The 26,487-nt window shown below is 36.0% G+C and overlaps 2 protein-coding genes across 9 annotated transcripts in view; one reads left to right on the top strand and one right to left on the bottom strand.

Moving 5' to 3' along the window:
* Ralgps2 (Ral GEF with PH domain and SH3 binding motif 2) overlaps nucleotides 1-26,487 on the top strand; it is a 139,190-nt gene that overhangs the window by 78,725 nt on the left and 33,978 nt on the right. The gene's annotated exons all lie outside the window — the stretch shown is intronic.
* On the bottom strand, nucleotides 831-21,877 carry Angptl1 (angiopoietin like 1). Of its 2 annotated transcripts, none has more exons than XM_070034378.1 (5): nucleotides 21,573-21,877; nucleotides 15,425-16,273; nucleotides 5,851-6,044; nucleotides 2,784-3,054; nucleotides 831-1,334 (listed from the first exon to the last, which is right to left on the bottom strand). In XM_070034378.1, the coding sequence occupies exons 2-5, from the start codon at nucleotides 16,245-16,247 to the stop codon at nucleotides 1,147-1,149; spliced, it is 1,476 nt and encodes a 491-aa protein (XP_069890479.1). In that variant the 5' UTR covers nucleotides 16,248-16,273; nucleotides 21,573-21,877; the 3' UTR covers nucleotides 831-1,146. The 2 variants fall into 2 exon arrangements, with proteins under 2 accessions (XP_069890479.1, XP_069890480.1); XM_070034379.1 differs by having other exon boundaries at nucleotides 15,425-16,222.

Genomic DNA, 26,487 nt, shown 5'->3' with positions numbered 1-26,487 from the left:
CCAACCCCCTCCATTACTCTCTCCATGAAATTAGAGTTTGGACTAGCCAGGCCTCTGTGTTTTTTGCTCTGAAGCGATTGAATCCTCTATATTGTGAAAACACCTTGAACAATTCCTTGACATTGTTTTAGTGTCATCTGTAAATATACACTAATGCTACTACAGCTACCCAAGTTCTCTGCCTTGAATAGCAATGAGATTTTTTTCCCCCCAAGTACTGGAGATCAAACCCAGGACCCCTTACTTTCTAGACAAGCACTCTACCATTGAACTATATCCTCAGTCTGAAAACAAGATTTTTTTCTAAAATAAAGATTGGTAAGTTAGGAGAAAAAGAATAAATAAATTCACTTAGAATGAACTATATAAAACATTGGCACTTTGGTTGTAGAATTATATTAAACAGTATAACTATATAAAATAGTTGTACTAACTTTGCTATATAAACTGCATTTCAGAGGTTTTAGTAGTCAGCATATCATATAAATATTGATAACATTTGTGTGTTTAATAAATTTACCATGCAAATAAGCATTAGTATTTATATTTCTTAATTAAAAATGATATGCACTTTAATATTCTAAGTCACCGTTCTTTGGGGGGTGGGAAATCATTAACAGTTCAGATTCAGTCATTAAATGTAAAAGACAAATATGATTTGAAATTTTCTCAAATTTTTATTCAGTGAAAAATTTTTTTACAGCAAAACTAGAGATTTCTCTAATTTCTTGTCTATTTTTATAAATAAAATGCATTACTTGGCTGAAATCTTAAAATTACTTTTGCAAGTTAGAATAATTTCATAATTTTTAAATAAATGGTTAAGAATCTTGAGCATGTATTGTTTTGACTTAAAGCTAAGATTTGATTTGTTTTGTGACACATATTTACATTTTAGAAAATAGACTTTACCTGTATTCAATCAATATAACTTTAAAAAATAAGTAGGATATTCATACAAATCATTTTGAGCAGAATTTTGAAGGAAGATGAAACTACATTCATAAATCCTTTTTATAGTTAGGGTAAAATTCATTTTACAAATTCTTTGTTTAGAAATACATTGTGCAAAGTTAGAGACATAAAACATATTTTCGGGGAACTAAAATTACATATTCTGTGCCATTTATGTTGGACTGTCTCTCATCAGTCAATAGGCTTGATCATCATCTGAACGGCTCTTAAGGAGTATGACCCGCCTCTGTATTCAGCCCAAAAAATTCCATCTTGGTGCTTGCTTCTGTAATGACCTCCTCTGTACCATACTCCATTGAGGTTAGAATGTGCACAGGCATTGTACCACCAGCCTCCTTTATGAAAGTGAGCGCAGTTTCCTTGGAGGAAAAACACAGATGTCAAAGTTTCTTACCAGCAGTTAAAAACTTGTACATTCAGAACAGTTTTAATTTGAACTTTCCGTACTGAATTGTTACCTTTAGTAGGTTTATTTCACTTACTCTACTGTTATTGTATCCTCTACTTGAAAGAGCACTTGAATTGCCCTTTTTATTTATCTTTTTGATGTAAGATTACTTTTTTTTTTAAGCATTCAGTCTTCTAGCCAACAGGGTAAAGGAAATACAGTGTTCATGAGAGATATACAGAGAAAAATATTAGGAAAGGAAAGGTAGAGAATTGGTTAAAGCAGAGGGTAAAGTTTGAGAAAAACTGAATTTCAAAATAGCAAAAGAAAAAAAAATCTACCTGGGCCCTCCTCTAATCCCAGCCCATGGGAGGGAGGAAATAGAAAAACTATAACATTTGATGCTAGCCCAGCAAAAACTGAGAGAGTCAGAAAATGACCATTTGAGGCTAGCACAGGCAAAAAGAAGACCCCTCCCTCTAAACAGTAAACAAACAAAACGGCTGTAATGATGTTGTATATTACTACTTCCCAGTTATATGGGGAAGCACAGGTAGGAGCATCGTGGTCCAACTGCAGGCAAAAATGTATACCCTATCTGAAAAATAACTAAAGCAAAAAGGGCTCATGTGGTAGACCAGCTACCTAACAAGCACCACCAGAAAATAAATATAAAAGTAAGTAGCATAGCTCATCCAGTAATTAAATGAGTTTCTGTAAACAAAAAAGAATATGTATGGTCACATTCTCTCTCTTTTGCCATCATAAAGTAGATTAAAAGAGAAACCTATATCCAGCCAAAAATTTTTCCTTTGGTGATGCTTGGATTTGAACTTAGCTTCTTGCATTTGCTGGGTAGACAGGCTCTCCACCATTTGAACCGTACATCCAGCTTTTGTGCTTTCATTACTTTTCAAATAGTGTCTTCATTTTTCTGCCTAATAGGCCTAATTGTGCCTTCTCACAGTAGCTTTTTTGGCTAGCCCATTTTACCACCTACCACAGGCCCTGATACCCACCACTTTCTTTTGGTTATTTGATTTTAATTTCCTTAGAGCAATCTATCAACACCCGATAAATCTCTTTAGATGTAAGCTCCAAAGGAAGAGAAACTTTCTTAACTGTGTTGTCTCCAGCACTTTCAGCAGAGTCTGGCAGCATATGTCAGATATCTAGGTTGTATATTCATTTGAAGGAAGTTTCATTTTTTCATGAATGTGGCTTGGTTTTGTTTTTCTCTAGATCCTTGTTCTTCCCCAATATCATACTTTAAGAAAACCTTATAGAAGAGATCCTAAAAGCTATGTTCACAATGACTGTTCATATGACCTTTCTAAAACGATTTTACTAGCATAAACTTCAATAACTAGGTGCTACGTAATGCACAGAAAGTGGCAACTATACAAATAAGTTTTCTTACCTGCATACATATCTTTGTCTCTGTCCAGTGTGGTGAATTGTTTACCATTATGCCACATCATAGAATCCCCTGCATTTCCCTGGTAAGTTCCCAGGCGCAGTCTATAGAATTCACTTTCAGGTTCCAGCCGAAAGCTACTATATTCTGCATACACCTTTTTATCACTCCAGTCTTCTAATTCAATCAACAATTTATAATTATCTTGATTACTAAGCTTATAGATATTTTCCAGTCCAAGCCAGTATTCTCCATCAATGTTTCCAAACCCTTTCTGTCAATAAACAGAGATGAATGCATAAGTAAATGTAAAGACAGTAAACATAATTACAGAAAAATAAATGTTCAGTAGTATACAGATATTGGCTATTTAAGTGGTAATATGAACTTGGTTTTAGTAGATCACCTGGTTTTCATATGTTCTACATTGTCACTTTGTTTTGTTTTGCTTTAATATGTCATTGGTTACATAGCTGTTTAGAAATCCTGTGAGTAAACAAAGGCCAAAGACCAAAGTTTATTTCTGGCTAGTAAAAACAGGAACTGGTAAACTATAATAGATTTGTGAAAAGGAATCCCAATCTCATACTGCTCCAAGAAGCACTTTTCCCCCGCTTAGTATAATATATGGATATTGTTCCCACCTTACTCCAACAAAGGATATCTAATATTATTATTAAAGCCTTTAATTAAAGCACTACCAGGTATTTTAGAACAGGTTACCTTTTGTAGTTCTAAGTAAAATTAAGAAAAGGTAAAGTACTAATCTTCCAAGAGTCGTCTTTGAAAAACTAAAATACTTGGGCTGGGAAGGTGGCTTAGTGGTAGAGTGCATGCCTTGCATGCATGAGCCCCTGGGTTCGATTCCTCAGTACCACATAAGCAAAAGAAGCTCAGGGACAGTGCCCTGAGTTCAAGCCCCAGGACTGGCAAAAAATAAATAAATAAATAACTTGAAAAATGAGTTAAATGAGTTAATTAAATGAATTATGGTTTCAATAAGAATTCTGACATTTTAGGTATGCATCAATATAGATTTAGGAAGCCTGATCTTAACACTGTATTTCCAAGAAGATTGTGTTAGAGGATTTTTTTTCTCCTATCTTTTGTGCTACTTGTTCAGAGATGTTACATCATTTTTGACATGGATATATTGACTGACAATAAAATTTCACATAGGAGTTAGAGTAAGCTTGCCTTATTCATGGATTTAATATGTGTGGTTTTGACAAGCTGTGTAAAATTTAAAAAAAATTTTTTTTAATGAGGTGGAAACTGGTGGCTCACACCTGTAATCGTACCTACTCAGGAGGCTGAGATCTGAGGATCACAGTTCAAAGCCAGCCCTGGCAGGAAAATCTGTGAGACTCTGATCTCCAATAAACCATTCAAGACCAGAAGTGACGCTGTAGCTCAAGTGGGTAGAACACTAGCCTTGAGCTGAAGAACTCAGGAACAGCGCCCAGGCCGAGTTCAAGCCCCACAACTGATCCCCCCCACCCCTCCCACCCCCCAAAAAAAATCAATGAAAGAAAAAATCAAAGCCAGGGTTCTGGTTGCTTACATCTGTTATGCTAGTTGCTCAGGAGGATCACAGTTCAAAGCCAACCTTGGCAGAAAAGTCCTTGAAACTTTTTTTGGGGGGGTGGAGGGGGAAGGAGTCAGTAATGGCCTTGAACTCAGGGCCTAGAGCTATGTCTGAGCTCTTCTGCTCAAGGCTAGCTCTCTACCACTTTGATCCATAGCTCCACTTTCAGTTTTCTGGTGACTAATTGAGCCACCAGCACTGATACAAGACTCTTTTTTTTTTTTTTTTTTTTTCTTTTTTGGGGTCTGGTCGTGGGGCCTGAACTCTGGGCCTGGGCATTGTCCCTCAGCTCTTCAGCTCACTTGAGCCACAGCGCCACTTCCAACTTTTTTTCTTTTTGCTTATGTGGTGCTGAGGAATCAAACCCAGGGCCTCATGCATGCAAGGCAAGCACTCTACCACTGAGACACCTCCCCAGCCCTGATATAAGACTCTTAACTCTGATTAATCATCCAAAAAAGCCTAGAATAGAGCTATGGCTTAAGTGGTAGAACACTAGCCTTGAACAAAAACCAAAACAACAACAAAGTCCCCTCAGAGACAGCTCAGGCCTGAGTTCAAGCCCTAGGACAGGAATTTAAAAAAAAAAATTCTGGCATTTACATTACACTGTTTGGTTGTCTATCTTGTGTTTTGGTCATTTTTGGTTACATTGTTGTGTGATCTGCTGAGTGTTTCCTTGCTCTTAATTTTCTGAAATATGCCTCTCAAAAAGTAAAGGAAATACTAGATTTGTTCAAAAGCAGCATGTCTTTAGTGGAAGTTGGATATATTTATGGGAAAAATGAATCGGGCATCTGCAGTACTATGTTGGATTTATTGTATCCTGAGCATGTATGGAACGATATACCCTGAAATATCAGGGGTCTACCTTGTGTACATTTGACTTCAGTTTTGCATGAGGGATTAGCCATCTAGAATATATAGTCTTTCTTGCCATCTTTAAACTGAAAGAAATATATATGTGTATATTTCATTCATTCATTCATAAATTTAACATTTCATCAAAACTATTAGGAAAGACAACTTGTTTTACTTTTTCCAAGTTGATAATACATGTTCTAGTTCTAAATGAATATCTAGTTGTTTATCATTACCCTCCCCCCCCCCCAACAGCATGTCTTGTGTCATAAACTTAAAACATGGTTATCAGAAGTAATTTAAGAAAGGGAGACCTTTTTCCATTCCTATATATATATTTATTGCCAAATATGTTTGATGTTACAAATGTGATCATAGGAGTGGAATTAAGTATCTTTGCAAATTACATGTCTGTGTATGAGTTAGTCATCCAGACTGAAAAGGAGACATTTTAAATTATATCTTCAGTTAACTTTTTACATTTCAATTTTTAATTTAAAAATGGAAAATAATATATCTGACATGTAGATGATGAAAATCTCATGGATAGTTGTATATATCTTCTTTACTACTGCAAAAGCTACCTGGCAACCTCTCCTAAGTCTGAACTCAGTGATTTACCTTATAATTTTCCCAGTTTCTGAAGAAGTTAACAGAGCCATCTGTCCTTTTCTGAATGACAGTCCAACCCCCAGGATCCAAACTGTTCTCACACCATAACTGCATTGGTCCATTGCTGTTTTCAGGCTTAATCATGTAAATCCCACTGACTGAATGTCCAGCTTCTTTTGCGTGCTGACAGTCTTTGAATGGTCCTGTAATTTAAGTATTATTAATTACCAGAAAACGTAATATAAAATAAAGGAGTAATTTAGTGAAGTTTCCTACCTTTGTTTTTTATAGAAACCACTTTCTATAGTATACATAATACCAAATAAGTTGAGGTAAATTTTAAAAAGTAAATAAAAGCATTACACCAGTCACACTATTAATAAAAGCATTGATTTGTTTGTTCCATTCTTCTCTGCTTTATCCAGAGACATGTTTGGTATAATCCTAAAATAGGTAGAAATTTTGATTGACTTTTTGGGAGCTAATCCTGAGGCTTAAAAATCAGGGCCTGGGTTCTGCTGTCCCTAAGCTTTTTTGCTCTAGGCTAGCACTCATAAGATTTGCACCACAGCTCCACTTCTATTTGGTGGTTAATTGGAGATAAGATTCTAACTGAGTTGGCTTTGAACTGCAGTCATCAGATCTCAGCCTTCTGAGTATCTAGGATTACAAGGAAAACTAGCACCTGGCAGATTGTATCTTTAATTTCTGTGAAGTTACACTCTCTCTCTCTCCATACTAGCCTTATAATAGCTGTATAATGACTAATGCCATCAATACATCAATGTTTCTTCTATCATTGGATTTTTGTTCTTAAAATTAATACTGTACAAAGTGACGTCATTCTTACTGACTTTATTTTTCATATTTAATTATACAAATGCTATGAAATGGAATTGACTTGGATTAAAGAGGTATCAGCATACTTTAGAGTTTCTGAATTCTATTTTGGTGAAAAGTACTAGTCTTGGGCTGGGAAGGTGGCTCAGTGGTAGAGCGCTTGCCTTGCATGCATGAGGCCCTGGGTTCGATTCCTCAGCACCACATAAGCAAAAAGAAAAAAGCCGGAAGTGACGTTGTGGCTCAAGTGGTAGATCGCTAGCCTTGAGCTGAAGAGCTGAGGGACAGTGCCCAGGCCCAGAGTTCAGGCCCCACGACTGGACCCCCCCCTCCTCCCCCCCCCAAAAAAAGAAAAGTACTAGTCTTACTCAGTGAATTTTGACAGTCTAGTAAGTTTTAGAAATGCTAAATATTAGATTTTCCTTTTGAAAACACACAACATACATTTGTTTAATAAAGACTGAGAAACCCTGAAACAAAGAAACCAGATTTTCCCAAACTTACATTATCTCATTTTCCCTATACAATACTTAACAGGCCATATGAAAACATTTCAGGAATCTTGGCCTGAATGGCTTTCCAAAGCATATTAGTTCATGACTACTTTTTATGACTATTTTTTAATCATATTTGTACAGTGATTTTGTGATAGTTTACAGATGTTCTACTGATATAATAGCTAAAATGTGTATCTTAGATGGTGATAACCTTACTCTTCTACCCATTTCTTTCTATTCCTCATGTCTTTGCTTAGCGCTACTGTGCTGCATTTGCCCTATAGTTATTTCACAGTCCTAAATATTCTCTGTGTTTTTAATCAGCTATTAAATTTCTTTCTCCTCTCCTCTCTTTCTCCCTTCTTCCCTTAATTCCTCTCTTTTCTTTTTCTCCTCTTTTCCCCCTTTGTCTCTCCTCCTCCCAATGCTTATTAGAGTTTGAATGCAGGGTCTCATGCTTACTAGGCAAGTACTCTACCACTGAGCCATACCTATAGTCTCTCACTATTTTTTAAATGACAACTCATTTTGTAAAATAATTTGTAGGGTGTCATTCGTATGCTGTATTTTAAGATACATAGAATGACAGCTAAACATCTTTCACCAGTGATTTTTATTTGAGTCTGTTTTTAGTTTTGTTTCTGTTCTAGGCTTGGGGCTTGAACTGAAGACCCTGCATGCTGTCCCTGAGCTTTTTTGCTCAAAGCTAATGCTCTACCACTTGAGCCACACTTCCACTTTTGGCTTTTTGTGGTTAATTGGGAATAAGAGTCTCAAGGACTTCCCTGCCCATGCTGGCTTTGAACTGTGATCTTCATATCTCAGTCTTCAGAGTAACTAGGATTAAAGGAGTGAGCCACCAGCACCTAGCTGAGTCTGGTGTGTGCGGGCATGTACACACACACACACACACACACACACACACACACACACACTCACACACACTCCAAAACAAGATGGTGTGTGCGTGCATGTACACACACACACACACACACACACACACTCCAAAACAAGATGGTGTGTGCGTGCATGTACACACACACACACACACACACACACACACACACACACACACACACACACACACACACACACACACACACACACACACACACACACACACACACACACACACACACACTCCAAAACAAGAATTGCCCTGCTCTTACTAAAACAAAAGTATAAAAAGTCAAGTTGTCAAATTGTATGTTAGAAAATTTCAAATTTTGATAAGTATAATCTTTAAATTTGATGGAAATAAAGTTTTAGGTACAGTTCTTAAAAGAATTTCTACTCTGGATAATAGGATGGTTGAATTTTTGAGAAATTGTTTTATACTATGCCAAGAACATAGTGTTTCTTTGGAGTTTTATTAAGATAGAATTAATCTCATTTAATAAATACTTATACCGCTATCATTATAAGGAATGTAGAATGTGAGCTCTTCTTTATAGATTGCGCCTTGAGGATAGATACCATTTTTGTTTTCCTTCTGTATGTTTTCCTATCTTTAGTCCTAGGTCATCAGTAGTTTTTGTTAAATGAATTATTCTTCTTTCTCATTTTATTATTTATTGGTTGCTTGTGGGACTTTAATTCAGGGCCTGGGGCTGACCCCAAGCTCTTTTGCTCAAGGCTAATTCTCTACCACTTTGAGCCACAGCATCACTTACAGTTTTCTGGAGGTTAATTGGAGGTAAGAGTCTCACATACTTTCTTGCACTGGCTGGCTCTGTATCTCCATCCTCAGATCTCTCTTGGGTTTTTTTTTTGTTTTTTTTTTTTTTTTTGGTACTAGGTATCAGACCCAGGATGCTTTGCCATTAAGCTACATCCTAGCCCTTCTTTTTTTTTTTTTTTTTAATACAAGAAAGATTTGTTTCATAGATAAGTCACTGGTTCAGATTTTTAAAAATATTCAAACAGTGTCCATAAAGCACTATAAATTTCTGGCAAAAATATACAACACTGAAGGATAAATGGTATCTTTCTTGGATTATATTACCTTTTCTCTTCAGAGATTTTCTTTTCATTATTAAGGCTTGAAAGTAACTATAATTATTTAATTTTTTTTCTTTATATCCCTAGTTTGCTGACAGGTTTTGTTGTTGTTGTTGTTGTTGTTGTTGTTTGGTTGTTTTTGGTTACTGGTTTGGGTTCTTTTTGTTGCTCATCCTGGGGCTTAAACTCAGGACCTGAACACTGTCTCTAAGCTTGTTTTCATTAAGGTTATAGCTTTACCACTTGAGCCACAGCTCCACTCTGGCTTTTGGGGGGAGAAGTGGGGGGGAAGAGAGAGAGAGAGAGAGAGGAGAGAGAGAGAGAATGTGTGTTTTCTCTGGGTTGTTCATGTTTTTGTTTTGAGACAAGTCTCCATAGTGCACATAGTCTTGATCATCCTGCCTCATTTCTCAAGTGTTATGATTATAAGTATATACTACCACACCAGCTTTGGGTTTTTTTGGTTTTAAATCGTGAGTAGATTTAAAACTTTTTTTTCAAAAGCTTTTTCTGTGTGTCCTGAGTTGATGATGCTAGGGTTTTTCTTATTTGCTAAATGAATTATATTTTGTATTGCTGGGATAAATTTATCTTGATCACAGTATTCCAAGCTTTCTCACCACTTCTTCTATAACACACAGCTCCCCCCCGCCCCCTCCCACTTATGAAGCTTAGGCTGCACTGGATCTCAATATTCTCCTGCCTGCCTCACTTCATGGGTGCTGGGATTGCAGGTGTGTTACCACCATGCTCAGCTCAATTCAGCTTAAAGTAATCATCACTGATTATCATTAGTTCTTTTTTTATTTCATTCTTGGTTTTGACATAGGAATGAATCTTAGGTAATGACTTAAGTGGTACTTAATACACATGTGCCTATTTAATTAATAAACTTAATGTGTCTATTTGATGAAGAAACTACTTGACAAATGTGCAGTCATTTCAAACTGTCACATTCTGCAGATATGTACCCTAATAGCTGATTTTAGCTGTTTTTTGTGTTTAGCTAACCTTACATATAACACTAAACATTAATATGCTTGGGCAAAATCTCAGGCAAACCAATATTACCTCTTTTACTGATGTTCTCCTTTTTTCTTCTTTCAAAAGTGAATCATCTTATATTACAGAAGCACATATGACCTTTCAGTCAGAGAAAGGTGGACAGCCTGTATTTCAGTTCTGTAAATTTCTTCTTGGGAGTGAAATGGGAGGGAAAGGGAAGAAGGACTCCAAAACCCATGTTGAGGCTATTTTGTGTAGTACAGGCTTTGGTGTGCATCCATAGTTTGAGTCCACTTAGGCACTCATATTTGTTGAATTATTGGGGTTTGATTTTAGGAGCTCAAGTTTGCCAGGCGTGTGTTCTGTTTGGCACACCTGCCTGTCTGCTATAGTTATCCATCTATTGTCTCTCTGTCTATTTGATATTGAGGTTTCAGTTCAGGAGTTTGCACCTAGTAGGCAAGCACTGTTGCACTTGAGCTACACTTCCAGTCCTCATCAGAGAGTTTGATCTGACAGAGCAGTTGCAAGTTCCTTATGTCTGAAATGAATTAACTGATGATGTTTAGAATTCTTCAGATAGACCTTGTTAGCAATGTGGAATCTTCTGAGATTTTTTTTCTTTCCTTAATTTTTTTTTTTATTTGCCAGTCATGGGGCTTGAACTCAGGGCCTGGGATCTGTCCCTGAGCCTCTGTGTGGTCAAGGTTCATGCTCTACCTGAGCCACAGCGCCACTTCCAGCCATTTCTGTTTATGTGGCACTGAGGAGTCAAACCCAGGGCTTCATGCATGCTAGGCAAGCACTCTACCACTAAGCAACATGCCCAGCCTTGAGGCAATTCTTTTAATAAGGGTGTAAATCAACTAGAGGATAAATCTGTCAGCATAATTGCTCAGCTACAAGTTTCAGGAAAGTACTTTATATTAGAGAATCTTGATATTGGTATCCCACTGAAACCAATTGTACCTAAAATTTGAAGTAATAGGAAGCATTCCAAATTGTAAAATGTTAAATATTCTGTAATTTAAAGTAAGCCTGACACAATAGAACACACATTTAATTTCTGATTGCTATGTTTCAAGTTTAACTTCGTTTTTTGTTGTTGTTGCTGTTTGTTTTTGTTTTGGGGGTTGGGTTTTTTTTGGTGCCTGTCATTGGGCTTGAATTCAGGGCTTGGGCACTGTCCCTTGCTCAAAGCTAGCACTGTGAGCTACAGCTCAGCTTCTGGTTTCTTTTTTTCCTTGGTAGTTAATTGGAGATAAAAGTCTCAGACTTTCTTTCCCAGGCTGGCTTCAAACTGTTAGGATTATGGATGTGAGCCACCAATGCCTGGCTCAATTTTAATGTTTTTTTTTGTTGTTTTGTTTTGTTTTGTTGTTTTGGGTTTTTTTTTTTTTTTTTTGGTTGGTCATGGGGCCTGAACTCTGAGCCTGGGTATTGTCCCTGAGCTCTTCAGCTCAAGCCCATCATTTGAGCCACAGCGCCACTTCCACCCTTTTCTGTTGATGTGGTGCTGAGGAATCAAACCCAGGGCTTCATGCATGCAAGGCGAGCATTCTACCACTGAACCACCTTCCCAGCCCTCAATTTTAACTTTTATGCTTACTTTTCGCATCTCTGTCTATCATGACAAGTAAAGGCACATAAAAAGAAATATACCCCAAAATGTAAGAAGTATAAATGGTCAGACTATATATAATACCACACCATGTATTCTGTACTTTCATACATCACCTTATTCAGTCAACCAACAACCTCTGTCAAAAAATAAAATGCCAGAAGTGGCACTGTGGCTCAAGTGGTAGAGCACTTGCCTTGAGCCAAAGAAGCTCAGAGATAGCGTGCCTAGGCCCCAAGTTCAAACCACAGGATCAGCAAAAAATAAAAATAAAATTTCCACCAGAGAGGCAAATAGGTATTAGAAAAACCTGGCTAGAACATAGATTTCCTGAAAATCAGAGCTATATCTTAGACTGTGAAGCTGTGTCTTAGAACCCAAGGAACGAACTTTTTGTAGTAATAGTAGTAGTAGTATACCACCACACTCAGCTTCTTCATTGAGAATGGGGTATCATATATCTTTTTCCCCAATATGAGCCTGTCACTTAACTATAATAACAGAAATGTGCCACAATGTTTAAATATTAGTTGGAAAGGTTATCACTTGGGCAGAGGTCTCTAGAACTTTTCCACCTAAGCTGACCTCAACCCATCATCCTCTTGATGTCAACCTTCCAGTAAGTAGGACTACAAGCATGAGCCACTTGCACCTGGCTAATTAAGTTATATCCTTGGCCTGTTAATACTGTTGGGCCTATTTATACTGAAAGGAAACTAGCAGGATATAATGTATTAAATACTTTATTGAAGGTCTTTGCAATGAAAATGTAATCAAATTAGCTATCATTTATTTGGCATCTACCAGTGTCAGACAATATCTGTACTAAGAAGGAATTTATAATAGAAAGTATTTACTTAAATTACCAGGTATACACATAAAGGTAACTGATAAGTCAAGAGGAAATATGGAAAATAATGTTGCATGTATATTACAGAATGTAGGGGTGTATTCATAGATATTAACAGGCCCTTCAAGCCTTAGGAGTCAACAAGGGCTTGAAGGAAGATTTTTAGTGAGAATCATTCAGTCTAAGTCATCACTTGAGTGGCAAAAGTCATGAAAAACATTCAGGAGAAAATGAGTAGATGCATTGTATTGAAGCATATGGTTTTTGTGATGAGTCTTTTGCTAGTGTAGAATGTATTTTGGAAAAAGTCAACTTAGACCAGTTGGCAGGCATTACACAGTTCTTAGGAAAGACTAGCAGTTTGGGTGACAGGAACTGTTGTAAGCATTGAAGTGTTAAACTCTAAAGCACTATTGCTAGTCCCCAATTACAAATAAGGAAACTGAAACACAAGAAAACTACCCACCCCAGTTACATAATCAGTGACACAGAAATTCTCTTTTTAGTTAATCTCATAGGTAATTTGAATATAAGTTACGGATCTGGCTCAGAATTAGAAATGAGAAATACAGGTAGAATTCATGCAGGTCACTGCATGTATAAGGTAAGTGTTAAGTGTCAAGGATGGGCCAAGTTAATTTAGATATGATTGATAACAAAATCAAAGTAGAAAAACCTGTTTGATTTTTCAGTTTTGCTTATAGAAATTTATTCTAAGAATATTACCACATAAAAATAAAAAGGAGGAAAAAAATGGCTGGTGCAGGTGGCTCATACCTGTAATCCTAACTACTCAGGAGGCTGAGATCTGAGGATCAAGGTTTGAAGCCAGTTCAGGCAGAACAGTTTGTAGGACACTTGTCTTCAAAAATAACACTGAAGACAAAACAAAAAAAAGCCAGAAGTAGAGCTATGGGCCAACTAGAAGAGTGCTAACCTTGAGCACAAAAGCTCAGGGACAGTGTCCAAGGCCTGAGTTCCAGCCTCATGACTAGCACAAAACAAAGGGGAGGCAGTCGGGGGGAGGAGCAGAAGAACACCTTTAAAAAGTTGCAAGAATATTACAATGTTTATGAGAAAATAAACACAACTTGAATGCTATTACCAAATGTTAACAACTGATTATATCTGAGTATTTGGCCTATCTCATGAAAAAAATTTTAAAAGATGATTGTTGCTTTGTAGATTTTCTTTAGTAAATAAGTATTTTGCAGTGGGTGGTTTGCTTGCTTGCTTATTTGAAGATGTATCTTACTGTGTACCCCAGAATGGCCTTGCTTGATCAGGGTACTCCTGCCTCACCCTTTCAGGTGCAGGGTTACAGGAGTAGACCATCATGCTCAGCTTGTATTATTTATGTAGTGATATTTTCTTTATTTCTAAGAGGGAATGCTAGTTTGGAGATAAGATTATTTTAGGATTTATTTACTAAGTCAGTCCATTCATCGAGTGCCTTCAATATGATGAGCAGAAGATGCTAAATTTGGATCTGGCTAAGTGTCAAGATGGAATAATGAATATTAAGGTCACTGTCTTACAGAAATATTAGACTATCAGCACTCATGGTTTGGGGAAAGAACTACATTAAGTATGCTTGTTTGAATCTGGAAGGCACAACATTAGCCTCAGAAGCCTTCAGGTTAGCCTTAATCTGCAAAATTGACAGGGATTCATACTAGGGGAGCCAGTGGTAGAATGTCAATAGCTGACATCCAGATTTAGTTCAAAACAGGAAGGAGAGCTTCATTCAGAAGTCATCTGAGCAGTGGTAGTACTTGAGCCTTGAAGCTGTATAAAACCTCTAAAAATAGAGTATCTTCAGAAAGATTTCCAATGAAACTAGACAAGTAGAAGGAATCACAATATTACATCAGGGAAGCCCAGGAAAGCAGAGATGTGAGTGGACACTGGTATCAACAGCTGCAGAGAGACACTCATTTTGTGTGTATTTTTACCCTGCTTTTATGTTTTTGACATTTAAAGTTATTTCATAGTTTATGTATAGTTTTATATACCAACTTTTCAGTAAGTGAATAAATGTGATTTACTTAAATTTTTTCTTTTGGATATTTGGATTTTCCCTTTTTTAAAGAAGCAAATTCACTTATAAAGGGTTCAGGAAGAATAGCATATGAGAAAATGAATGCAAGTATAAAATAAAAGTATTCATTTAGAAAGTTAGTAGTGAAGCTAGGTATTATGGCTCATGTCTGCAATCCTAGCAACTCATGAAGCTAAGTTATGAAGATTGAGGTTAGAAGCCAGCCTAAGCAAAAAAGTATCTGAGACTCTTATCTCTTGTTAACCACCAAAAAGCCAGAAGTGGAGCTGTGGCTAAGTGGTAGAGTGCTAGCCTTGAGCAAAAAAAGGTAAGGAACAGTTAGGAGGCCATGAGTTCCAGCTCTAGTACTGATACCAAAAAAAAAGGGGGGGGTCCCCTCAGAAAGTTGCCGGTGAGTATACTAAAGTGAAACAAAGAGGAATTAATTATTCATCCATTTTCTGGGCACTTAGGTCCAGGACTGATAATGAAAAGGAAGGAATGATAGGGGTTTTAATATTAATTCAGGGGTGTTTTTTTATGGCAATAAAAACTTACATTTATCTGGTTATAGGAGATTGTTGTTTAACTCCTGACATTAAACATTTTAATTACATCTATATTATCACCACAGAAATGGAACAAGTATTTATTATGAGCATTATTTCCTAATTACTAAAATACATATACTCTCATACTTTCACTTTTACCAATAAGAGGTAACTCACCTTCATTGATGAAAGTTATAGGTGGTATCTTGAAAGGGCTTTTGGTGGGAGAAGTTGCCAGGTCAGGCGGTGGCATTAAGTCTCTGGGATAACCTGGGTCCCTCTGTATTTCATTGCCTCCCAACAGACCAGGAGTGTAGTGATGACTGGTAGGTATGTGTTGTGGCACTACCTGGACAAGAGGGGGAGACGCATGGGTGTCTTGTCGGGAAAATATCCTCATGCACTGCTCCTCCAGCAGAGTGATCATCACAGACTGGTTATTGACAAGATGAGTCAAGGAGGCATATTTGACTTCTAATTCCCTGTACCTTGTTGCCATCTTCAACATTTCTGTGGTGACATTGAGGATTTTATTTTCCAGTTGGGAAAGTTCAAGTGAATTGTCCCTCTTACGGATAATCTCATGTAATAGTTGCATATAGAGTTGGGTAACACGAGAGTTCATGTTACGACTTTCTTTTCTCAGCAGCTTTACCTCATTGACAATGTTTCCATCTACATCCACCACCAGTTGCAAAACATCTATCTCTCGCTTCTGCCTGGAGAGCACATCCTTCAGGTTTTCAAGATCCATCCTGGTGATCATGTCTTTAATGGTACCTGAATCTTGCCCTTTGGTATTGACACAAATTGGTCCTGTTATTTTTTGTTCAGGTACCAGGAATGTGTATGCACATTTCTTTGTTTCCTCTTTACCATCTGTGGCACGAGGGTATCTCCTCTGGGTTATTTTTTTAATTTTGAACTGTCCTCCTCTGCAATGTCCAGTGCCCATTAGAAGGAAGAATAGTACACCTAGGGTCCAAATAAAAGCCTTCATTTCGAAATGAAGTTGTATAACGATGTCTTTTGAAAAGCAAATCAATGAAGGGAAAAGATTAAAAAAGAATTTATATTAATCTACATTTAAGTCGGTAATAGAAAAGCATCTAAGGAAAAAAGTATTTAATAGATGTTAATAAATTAGAATTTATTAATTTCTTAATATTAAGATATAGTACTTTAACAGCTGTTCAAAGATCAGATTTCAGAGAACAGTTCTGCCAGTTACCATCTTACAATTAATGCTTTTTGTTTCCAATTTCATTGAGCAGATTTTTTTCATACCCATCCTATGCAAAGGCACACTGCCAGGTACTTTTGAAACCTAATAAAATACCTTTATTTAGAAAGCTCACTTTAGACTATCTCTTATGGCTATAAAAATGTTACACAATGTTTATAAAGTATTAATTAAAACATTCTTGCCAAACTAGCATTTCAGTTACCAGGTAGCTTTACTAGCCAATGTTTTAGGTTTCCACCATGAAGTATCAAATAAATTGGTCCTCTGAAAAAAAATTATGCATTTTCTACATATGAAATTAAATAGTTTAGACAAATATGAAATCCATTTTGCATCTTGAAAATTTTTGTTTTTGTAGTGTCTGCTTTGAGACAGACAACAGGTTTAAGAACGATAGAATGAATGCTTTCAGTCATTATTGTGGGTAATTGTGTTTCCTGAGCTATAATCATATATACACTTTAAGCTTATAGATGATTTAGTAGATGTATTCTATTGAGAGGTTCAGAGTTGTATTATATTGTAAAATATTAATAACTTTGCACAGGTATTATCGAATAATACGTACACCCATGTGCGTGTTTCTAATATTAGAAACAGGTTCAGAACTAAGTTTCCCTGGCCTTCAGTATTTATAGCAGCAGCACATTTGCCAAATGTATACTTGGAATGTTTTATGTTCAGTGTAGAGGATGAAAAATGCTTGTTCTTTATAGTCTTAATTCTTCTGAGGAAACACTGGAACTAGTTCCAAGAGCTAAGAGTAGGAACAATAGATGGGGAAGCTGGGTTTCTTCACTCAGGATTGTAAGCAACTGCTGTATTATATCAACTCCTCAACTCTTATAAACTTGATTCTATTTACTGTGGGGTTTTTTTGTTTTTTATTTTGGTGTGTGTGTGTGTGTGTGTGTGTTTTGGTGTGTGTGTGTGTGTTTTGGTGTGTGTGTGTGTGTGTGTGTGTGTGTGTGTGTGTGTGTGTGTGTGTGTGTGTGTGTGTGTGTGTGTGTGTGTGTGTGTGTGTGTGTGTGTGTGTGTGTGTGTGTGTGTGTGTGTGTGTGTGTGTGTGTGTGTGTCCGTCCCCGTCCATTGTGGGGCTTGAACTCTGGCCTGGGTTCTGTTTTTGTTTTTTGTTTTGGTGTGTGTGTGTGTGTGTTTTGTGTGTGTGTGTGTGTGTGTGTTCTGTTTTTGTTTTTTGTTTTGTGTGTGTGTGTGTGTGTGTGTTGTTTTGTGTGTGTGTGTGTGTGTGTGTGTGTGTGTGTGTCCATTGTGGGGCTTGAACTCTGGCCTGGGTTCTGTCCCTCATCTCTACCACTTGAGCCAGAGTACCACTTCCAGTTTTCTGAGTGGTTTATTGGAGATAAGAGACTTATGGGCTTTCCTGCCCTGGCTCACTTTGAACCATGATCCTCAGATCTCAGCCTCCTGAGTAGCTAGGATTACAGGCATGAGCCACCAGCACCCGGCTCCAAAGTTGATACTTTTTTCAAGCACTACCTATGTGTCACCATAGTCTAAGATACTGTCTTTCAAGAGTATCATAACAATCCCTGGCATTTATGAAGTGCTTAAGACATTTTAACTGTTGGCATTCATAATAATATAAAATAAATTCTGTATCATTTTACAAAAGAATAATAAAGTCTTAGATTAAAACATGCATAGCATTAAAAGTTTCTATTCCTGCCTTTTCTAGACCTCTCATTCTAGTTATGCCATTACTACACAGGAATCTTCTTGTGTTTTTCTTCTTGTTGTAATCTTTTTCTGGCTTGTGCCTATTTTTGTTGATCCATTACTTAATTATATAAAGTACTTAGAAGACATTTTTGTTAGATTGTTTCCATCAATTCAATAACCCGTTTTTTCTTTTTTTCTTTTTTACTGTCATTCCTTTCCCTTCATCTGTATTCTATCAGCTCATGTTTGTATGATCTAATTTGCTTTATCAGTGAATCAATATATATTTTGGGGGGGGGGGGTCCGGTCGTGGGTCCTGAACTCTGGGCCTGGGTGCTGTCCTTCAGCTCTTCAGCTCAAGGCTAGCACTCTACCACTTGAGCCACAGCGCCACTTCCAGCTTTTTTTCTTTTTGATTATGTGGTGCTGAGGAATTGAACCCAGGGCCTCATGCATGCAAGGCAAGCGCTCTACCACTGAGCCACCTTCCCAGCCCTGAATCAATTTTTTTTTTTCTCGGTCGTGGGGCCTGAACTCTGGGCCTGGGCGCTGTCCCTCAGCTCTTCAGCTCAAGGCTAGCGCTCTACCACTTGAGCCATAGCGCCACTTCCGGTTTTTTTCTTTTTGCTTATGTGGTGCTGAGGAGTCGAACCCAGGGCCTCAGGCATGCAAGGCAAGCGCTCTACCACTGAGCCACCTTCCCAGCCCCTGAATCAATATTTTTAACTGTAATTGTAAAGACTGTTGCTACTTGCTTTGTCAAAAAGCACATTTTATTTTTTGGTGTTTTCAATTGAGTAGTATGTTCAGAATGGGTTGAGAATGAAAGTAGAGAATGGAATGAATATGGAGTATTATTTTTCTTTTATTCAACCAAGACAGGGAGGATGAAGATAATACAACATTTATATCATAGCCTTCTATTGTTGACTGATAACCAAAAGCTTTCTTTAAAACTACTTTTAACTTTCAATATTTTTATACTTGGCCATTTTAAAGACATAATTCTGATTTGTTAAAGAGTTGTTTTATTATGCAAGAGTTGCTTAGACTAAAACAAAATTGGTAAAAGATTTCTTGCTATAACTAGATTCGTGGAATTTAGCTGTAGTTTATATTTTTTTTTAAAAAACTGAGAACAGTAAAAAAGCTGTGTCCTATCAGCTTCCTGGGTTAAATGTATACTATTTTTTCTATATAGTTAACTTAGTACTGAAATCCATGTGTTTTAATTTTAATAATAGAATGGAAATTCTTGATCACAAAATTATTTAAATAATTTCTTCAATAAAACAGACTACCAAAACAAAGAAAGTTCAGAAAGTTTCATGGAACTAAAAGAATGATACCCAGCATGTATTAATGTCAGACACAAATTTTAAGGAACAGCTAAGGATTATTGTCCAAGACTGCATCAGTGTCATTGGAAAACAACAAAATCAAAATGCTAATCTTGATTAAAATTAAAGAACTTATTTTGTATATTGCTTTAGATCATTATGGTTCCTGTAAAATTAAGTCCTAAGAAGTTAGTATGTAAAGTAGGAAACTAAGCATTGTTTCTTATTTTTAAATAAGTACCTTTATCTTTTCAAAAATATTTTGATTCTTAAAACATAGCAAAAGAGCCACATTGCTTAAGTAGTAGACTAGCTATGTCATTAGTAAAGAACTTTTTAAATGTACTATTACATTTTCTAAAAATAATTCTTATTTAATATTTTTCCACATATGTTCAGTTTTAAAAGTGAAAGACCCATAAATCTGTGTTACCTCATAAAACCTTCCTGTATATGTTAAATTTTTCCTAGGTCCCAAGAGAATGTCATAAATTAGTTACCGTATACTTGTTTAAATCTGTGTCTTTTCTTGGCTGGTTTTAGGAAAGGGAAAAAAAAGCACTATACATTTGGATTAATTTTCTTAGTACTCTTTCTTTTCATAGTTGCCACATTGCCAGCTGTTAGAGAAAATAAAAGCCAGGATCCTACTTCCCTTCAGATGGTAAACTCATAGAGTTATTTAATTGGCTGTGTCATGCTCTGAAAACAGCATGAGGCAGTGAGGTTAAATTCACTGAAGTTATGTTAGATGAAGAACTTATAGATTGTGGAATGTGCTGTAGGCAGATTGGAGAACAGTTTCATACTCTGGATACATTTCAGAAAGGAGTTAATTATTATTTGTATTGTTAGGTTTCAGGTTGATGTTTGGCTAAGGCAATGTGAACAACTGAAGTTTATGTGAGTTCTTAAACTTTTCATAGCAAGAACAGACAGGGAAAGAGACCATTATTTTGTGTCTTGTATGGCTTTGGTATTTTATCTCAATCCTTTGTAAAATAGTGTTTAACAGAACTCTTCCCAATATTTTAGAGTTTTAAATCTTTAAGCAAAGAATATGAAAACAGAATTTTAAAAAATGTAACATGATTACTTGTTTGCTAAAATTCTTATTGTTAAAAGGTCAGTGTTTTCAAATCATAACAAACTGAATGAAGTATTTAGATTAGTACTGATAACTAATTTTATATTTTTAACAATTCTTATAATAAAGCCCCCAGATAGAATATTAATAGACAATTCTTTTGTATGGTTACCAGAATTACTTCTATCTAAAAGTAGTTATTAACTTTATATCATCATAAGTAATTATATATTCTGGCCTCATATTTTCTATTGTTAATGCTGAATACTTAACCTAACTTTTCATCAGTTCCAACTTTTAAGGTTGAGATTTTTGTAGGTGTATAATAAACTTTTCCAAGTAATTACAGTTTTAATACTCAAATTACTATTACATGTAAACTTCAACATCTTTAAAATTCTGGATTATTGCAAGAAAAACCATAGATTTATCTTAAATCTGATTAAGAATTTGGCTTAGTATTTGGTATGTTATAACTGATGTTTATATGCAACCCCTTTTACTTATTTTTATATGTTTTTAGCTTTGTTTTGTAACTGTACTTTGAAGTCCAACTGTTTAAGTAATTATAAGAAAAACTAATCATGTTTACAGCTATTTTATTTAGTTTATATCGCTTTGTTGTTCATTCTTATGTTAACTCTTCAATATATAATCTGTTACTAATTAAAATTTTTTTCTAGTGTCACTAGACCATTTGTTTAGAAACCCAGCATATATATATATATATATATATATATATATATATATATATCTGTTTATAATGATATACGAGATTGAACATCAGATAATCCATTAACCATCATAACTAATACTTACATGAAATTGAAAAACAGGCTTTTTAAAAATAAGATAAATTATAAATATTTTAAAGTTCTTCAATAGATTTTGAAGTTACTACAAACATTCATTTTCATTTTAATACATACACATAGAGTATTTGGAATAAAAATAAAAGAAATATTAAAATACCTTTTTATGTTGTTGATAAATTGAATCCAGAAAGTTGCTGCCCTTTTTCTTGATTTTAAAAAATCAGTGTAGACGTTGGTTCATCTCTGACTTCAATGGCAACTGCATTTTTTTTGGTGAGGATTGTTGTTGAATCCAACCACTAATAAGGACCTTTTCTTTTTACAATACTAATTGATTGAATTTGACAAGCCACCTATGTAACTTTTAAGTAGTGTAGTGAAGTTCTGGTCTGTGGGCTGTCTCTAATCCAGCAGTGAAAGCATTGTGGCTGCGCTCTGTCTGCCACATGGAGAAGAAGTGCAGTAACCAGCTGCAGCTGACACGAGCTGCATACACAGTACCCTTGAATACTGATTCCCTCTTTTTCCTGGTAGGCTGAAGTTCAGCCCACATATTACGTCATCAAAAATTTGCTGGAGACTAGCTGGGGAAATCTCCTCCTTAGGATTTCCTCTCTGTAGCTTTAAATAGGGTGGGGGTAGTGGGATCAGCGGGAGATTGAGTAGCTCTGAACAAGGGGAGATTGTGTGTAGGTTGAAGGAAGGGCACCATCTGGAAACAGACTATCATAGTTTAGCAGGCAATTATAAAACAAACATTTTAGTCTGTTGGCTAGAGAGCTTTTAAATTGAATACTGGGGGAAAACAGTTCTTGACTTTATTTTAGAAGTAATTGCAAGCTGATGAGTTTTTTGTTGGGATGAAAAAGAACTAGATTTGTCAAGAGGCAACAACCTAAACAATTCTTTATAGACCAGAAAAGGTTTTAAACATTTTACTTCCTGAGTTGGTATTTCAGAAGATTTTAAACTTACAAGAAAGTTGTTGGTAAACCTTATCTTATTATGTAATGTTTCTTCAGCTAAAACTGCTTTTATATATACAAATGGATCCCTCTTGTCTAAATATGGTCATTCTTGTTATTACTTGATATGTTGTGATTTGAAAACAGATGAACCCTGAAGGGAACAAAAAACCAGAGGTCCCATTAACTGTACTTACACCAATCTTCACCCTTTTCTGGCTGGGTTTCTTCTGTATAAATACAATTCTAGAGAGGGAACAAGTATTGAATACCAACTATGCTTTTACATTTCATCAAATCAAGAAATATTAATTCAGTGGAATATGAGGAAACAGTAACTTGGCTTTGATAAGCAGTACAATTAAGATTCAAACCTCAAACTATTCTTTCATTTCATTGGGTTACATACTTGCTGAATGCTGCTTCCAGGTACAATTTTGGACTTCTACTTCTGATAGACACCAGGTGCTTTCCTCTTGCATTAGTTTGTGTTTTTCTCATAGATGCCATCGATTCATATACTTTATTTAAAGTTGTTTTGGGGGGAGGAGGGGAGGTCTGCTTCATGGGCCTGAACTCTGGGCCTGGGTGCTGTCCCACAGCTCTCAGCTCAAGGCTAGCACTCTACCACTTGAGCCACAGTGCCACTTCCAGCTTTTTTTCTTGTTTCCTGCTTATGTGATGCTGAGGAATCAAACCCAGGGCCTCATGCATGCAAGGCAAGCACTCTACCACTGAGCCACCTTCCCAGCCCCTTAAAGTTTTGAGCTTAATTTCTACCTTTATTATAGAATTGTTTTCTTAAATTCCTATGTCATACATTTTAAAAGTAGGCCTGTAAAGGTAAATACACAAAATAAGAATGAAGCAGCTTATATGAATAAGTGAAATAGACCAAAAGGTAACAGGAAGATGAAGGTTATGATTGGCATTGTAATGGTTTATTTTTTAAGGAATCAGCTGTTCTGGGGGTTCCTCATTATGAACATGAAGGATTAGAAGACAGTTTTATAAGTTACTCCCATTTCTCAGGAAAAGATGGTCATTTGGATTTTTCCTATGTTCTTTTCCTGATTTTAAAAGTATTGGAACAGATGGGCAGCCAGCCTCTAACCTCTGATAGAATATATTGTTCATCATTCAGTGATTGTTTTTATTCACCAGTTTAACTTGGGTAAAAGATGAGGTAGTAAAATACCTTTTTAATTTGGGCACTTTGGGGGCTTTCTAACTTAAGCAGTGAATACTGTGAATAACCAACATAGGAAATTGGAATGGCAGATATTTCAGAACAAATGATTGGTTTAGCTTGTTAATTTGAAAAATGAAATCTGGCAACTCAGTTTTACACAGAGATTTAAAAGATCAGAGACGACAAGTTAGGTAGTAGCTGAAGCTACAGAACCAAGATTTTGTAGAGAGATTACATGTTTAACTGTGCAGATATGACAGACCATGGAAAATCAGGACAGAGAAGAATCAAAGGACTAAAAGGTTATGGAAGTTCAATCTGTAAAAACCAAGAAGGGAATGATTAAAATACTATTGAAAGGCTTAGAGGAGAACAAGAATGTTTAAAGACTTATAATGAGAAGGTCATCAATGCCTATGCGAGAGTAAGATTAAGTATCATAATAAAGAGATCAGAGTGTTTTGTGAATGGAAGAGTGACTAGATAAAACATAACAAATCAGTCAGTGTCCACAGTATGTTCAAAAGAAATTAGATTCCCATTTCCTGCATGAGAACAGAAATATTCACTATCTTTCTCCACTATTTCCTGTTGTACTGCAATAAATCCTTGTATCTTAAACAAAATAGAACTAATAACAAGAAGACAAGAATGGGCAAAAACTGGAATGTCACTAATCATGGAATGAAAATTGATATGAAGATATATCATTTTAAACAATATTTATTTCCTAAAAGTAAGATTAATGATAAGAAGATAGCACAAAAATATTTTTCTGTTGAAATTTATATACTGGCAAAAGGAGTGTTGAGTTGGCACTATTAAACATAAATTATACCTTAGAACCTTACCAGTTTGGTCTCAGGAATGAATTTGGGTGTGGAAAGGTGGGTATCCTCTAGAAATTCTGTCTGGGTGTGGGTTTGGGTTTGGGCTTGGGTTTGGGTTTGGGTGGGTGGGTGGTAGGAAACATACACAAGAAATGTCTGTAGAACATGGAGGGAGAAAGGAAGCAACTTCAAAATCTATCACGTAAAATGAGTAAATTGTGGTATAGTCACAGATTGATTTACTTTAAGGATTTACAAATGCCTTTAACCACAGAAACAAGTAACAAAACATGACTAACATTCAAAAAGCATCATCCTTTAAAAAAAAATCTAGTGAATGCTCATGTCACCTAGAATATAGCGGGCATTTTTCTAAAATTCTACCTACCTAAAATGTGATTATCTTTGTTGTCATTTTTGCTGATACTAAGGTTTGAATTCTTTTGCTTAACTTCCTTGATGGCAAACTACCACTTGAGCCATGCTTCCAGGCTGGCTTTTTGCTAGTTAATTGGAGATGCAGTCTTTTACACTTTTATGCCAATTCTGGCTTCAAACTGTGGTCCTAGGTACCCAGTTTGAGTCCCAGTCTTGGACCAGTCCCACACACACGCCCAAAAAAAGAAAAAAGAAAGAAAGAAATAACCAGCAGTAAGCAAAAGTAAATAATGCATTGTGGAAGGATATAGATATGCCTTGGAAAAAATAAGAATATTCTTAAAATTTAGAATAGTAATGGAGGTAGGGAGGATATAACAGTACTGGTGATGTTACAGGTTGGGAGGGGGGTTAAATTGTTTTTTTTTTTTAATTGGAAGTGTTGGGGATTAAAATCAGGTCCTCCCATTTGCAATGCCTCTAGACTTTTTTTTTTTTCACTTTGTTATCAATACTGCATTTACCCAGCCAGCTTTGGAATGTAGTACTTCTGTGTCTTCCTATCAGTTAGCTGGAGTTATAGGTGTCTACCAACACAGCCTGCTTGTTTTTAAGAGAGTCTATAACTTGTACTGGGTTGGCCTCAATCCTTGATGATGTGCTATCTCCAACTCCTGTGTAGCTGTGATTTACAGGCATAGACCAAAACATCTAGTTGTAATTCATTTTTAAAAGTCAAATTTTATTTAAACACATTACCAATTGTGAGTTAATATATTCAGAATACTTAGTTGTCACATATGGCAGTGACTGTCATATCGGACAGCACTGTTATAGAGAGTGAGTATTAACAGCTTGGATTTAATGATAAGGTAGAAGAATGGCATGTATTGACACACTGAGTGAAAGCTTAAATCCCACTCTGCATCAGATTCTTCCATAGTCTCATCAGCAGGGAATGACATTTTCATGCACAGAATCTTTGTGAAACTTCGATGCCACTTTTTCTTTTTTCTTTTTTTTTGTCCAAGACCAGGGTTTGAGCTCAGTATCTGCTTTTGCTCATTGGCTGGCACTTTACCATCTGAATCACACTTCCAACCCATGAAATCACTTTTAATACATCTTTTGTTGATGTACATGTGCAGTGTACCTCAAGGAACCTCTTAGGTCTTCTTAGGGATGCTTCAATCCTTAAATTGTCCAGTCTTTCACAAAAATTGACAGATATTGCATTAGCTGAAGGATAATGTATACTTTTCAATAAAAATCAAGACATGTCAATTTTTATTTAAATCATGAAATTTACGAGGGAGATAAAACCATTTCTAGAGATCATTTATAATAACAATACACATATAAGTAGTTAAGTTTCAGTGAACTTACAGTAGACCAGATACAAAATTGGTCAACATCTATGGGCCAATAGTCAGTAGACATGTGTAATTCATTGGCAGTGTTTCGGTCAGTGAGTAATAATAGTTAATAATTTGTATCATTACTGTCTTCACCAAGTTTCAAAATATGGAAACACTGAAGACAGCGTAGGTAGTATTTTCCCCCATTTTAAAGTCTTTCACAATTTTTCCTGACCCATATGGAGTTTATGTATGTCAGATATTATATTAAAAGTACAGTAAGTAATAAACAAGCATACCACTCCATGTTTCTCTTTCAAGGTGTTTGTTGAAGGGAGATCACAAGGGT

This window comes from Dipodomys merriami, unplaced genomic scaffold (genome assembly GCF_024711535.1).
Source record: "Dipodomys merriami isolate MVZ:Mamm:240054 unplaced genomic scaffold, mDipMer1.0.p SCAF_24, whole genome shotgun sequence".
Lineage (NCBI taxonomy): Eukaryota > Metazoa > Chordata > Mammalia > Rodentia > Heteromyidae > Dipodomys > Dipodomys merriami.
Note: the sequence above shows the minus strand (reverse complement) of the source record. Positions and strands in the feature narration are given on the sequence as shown.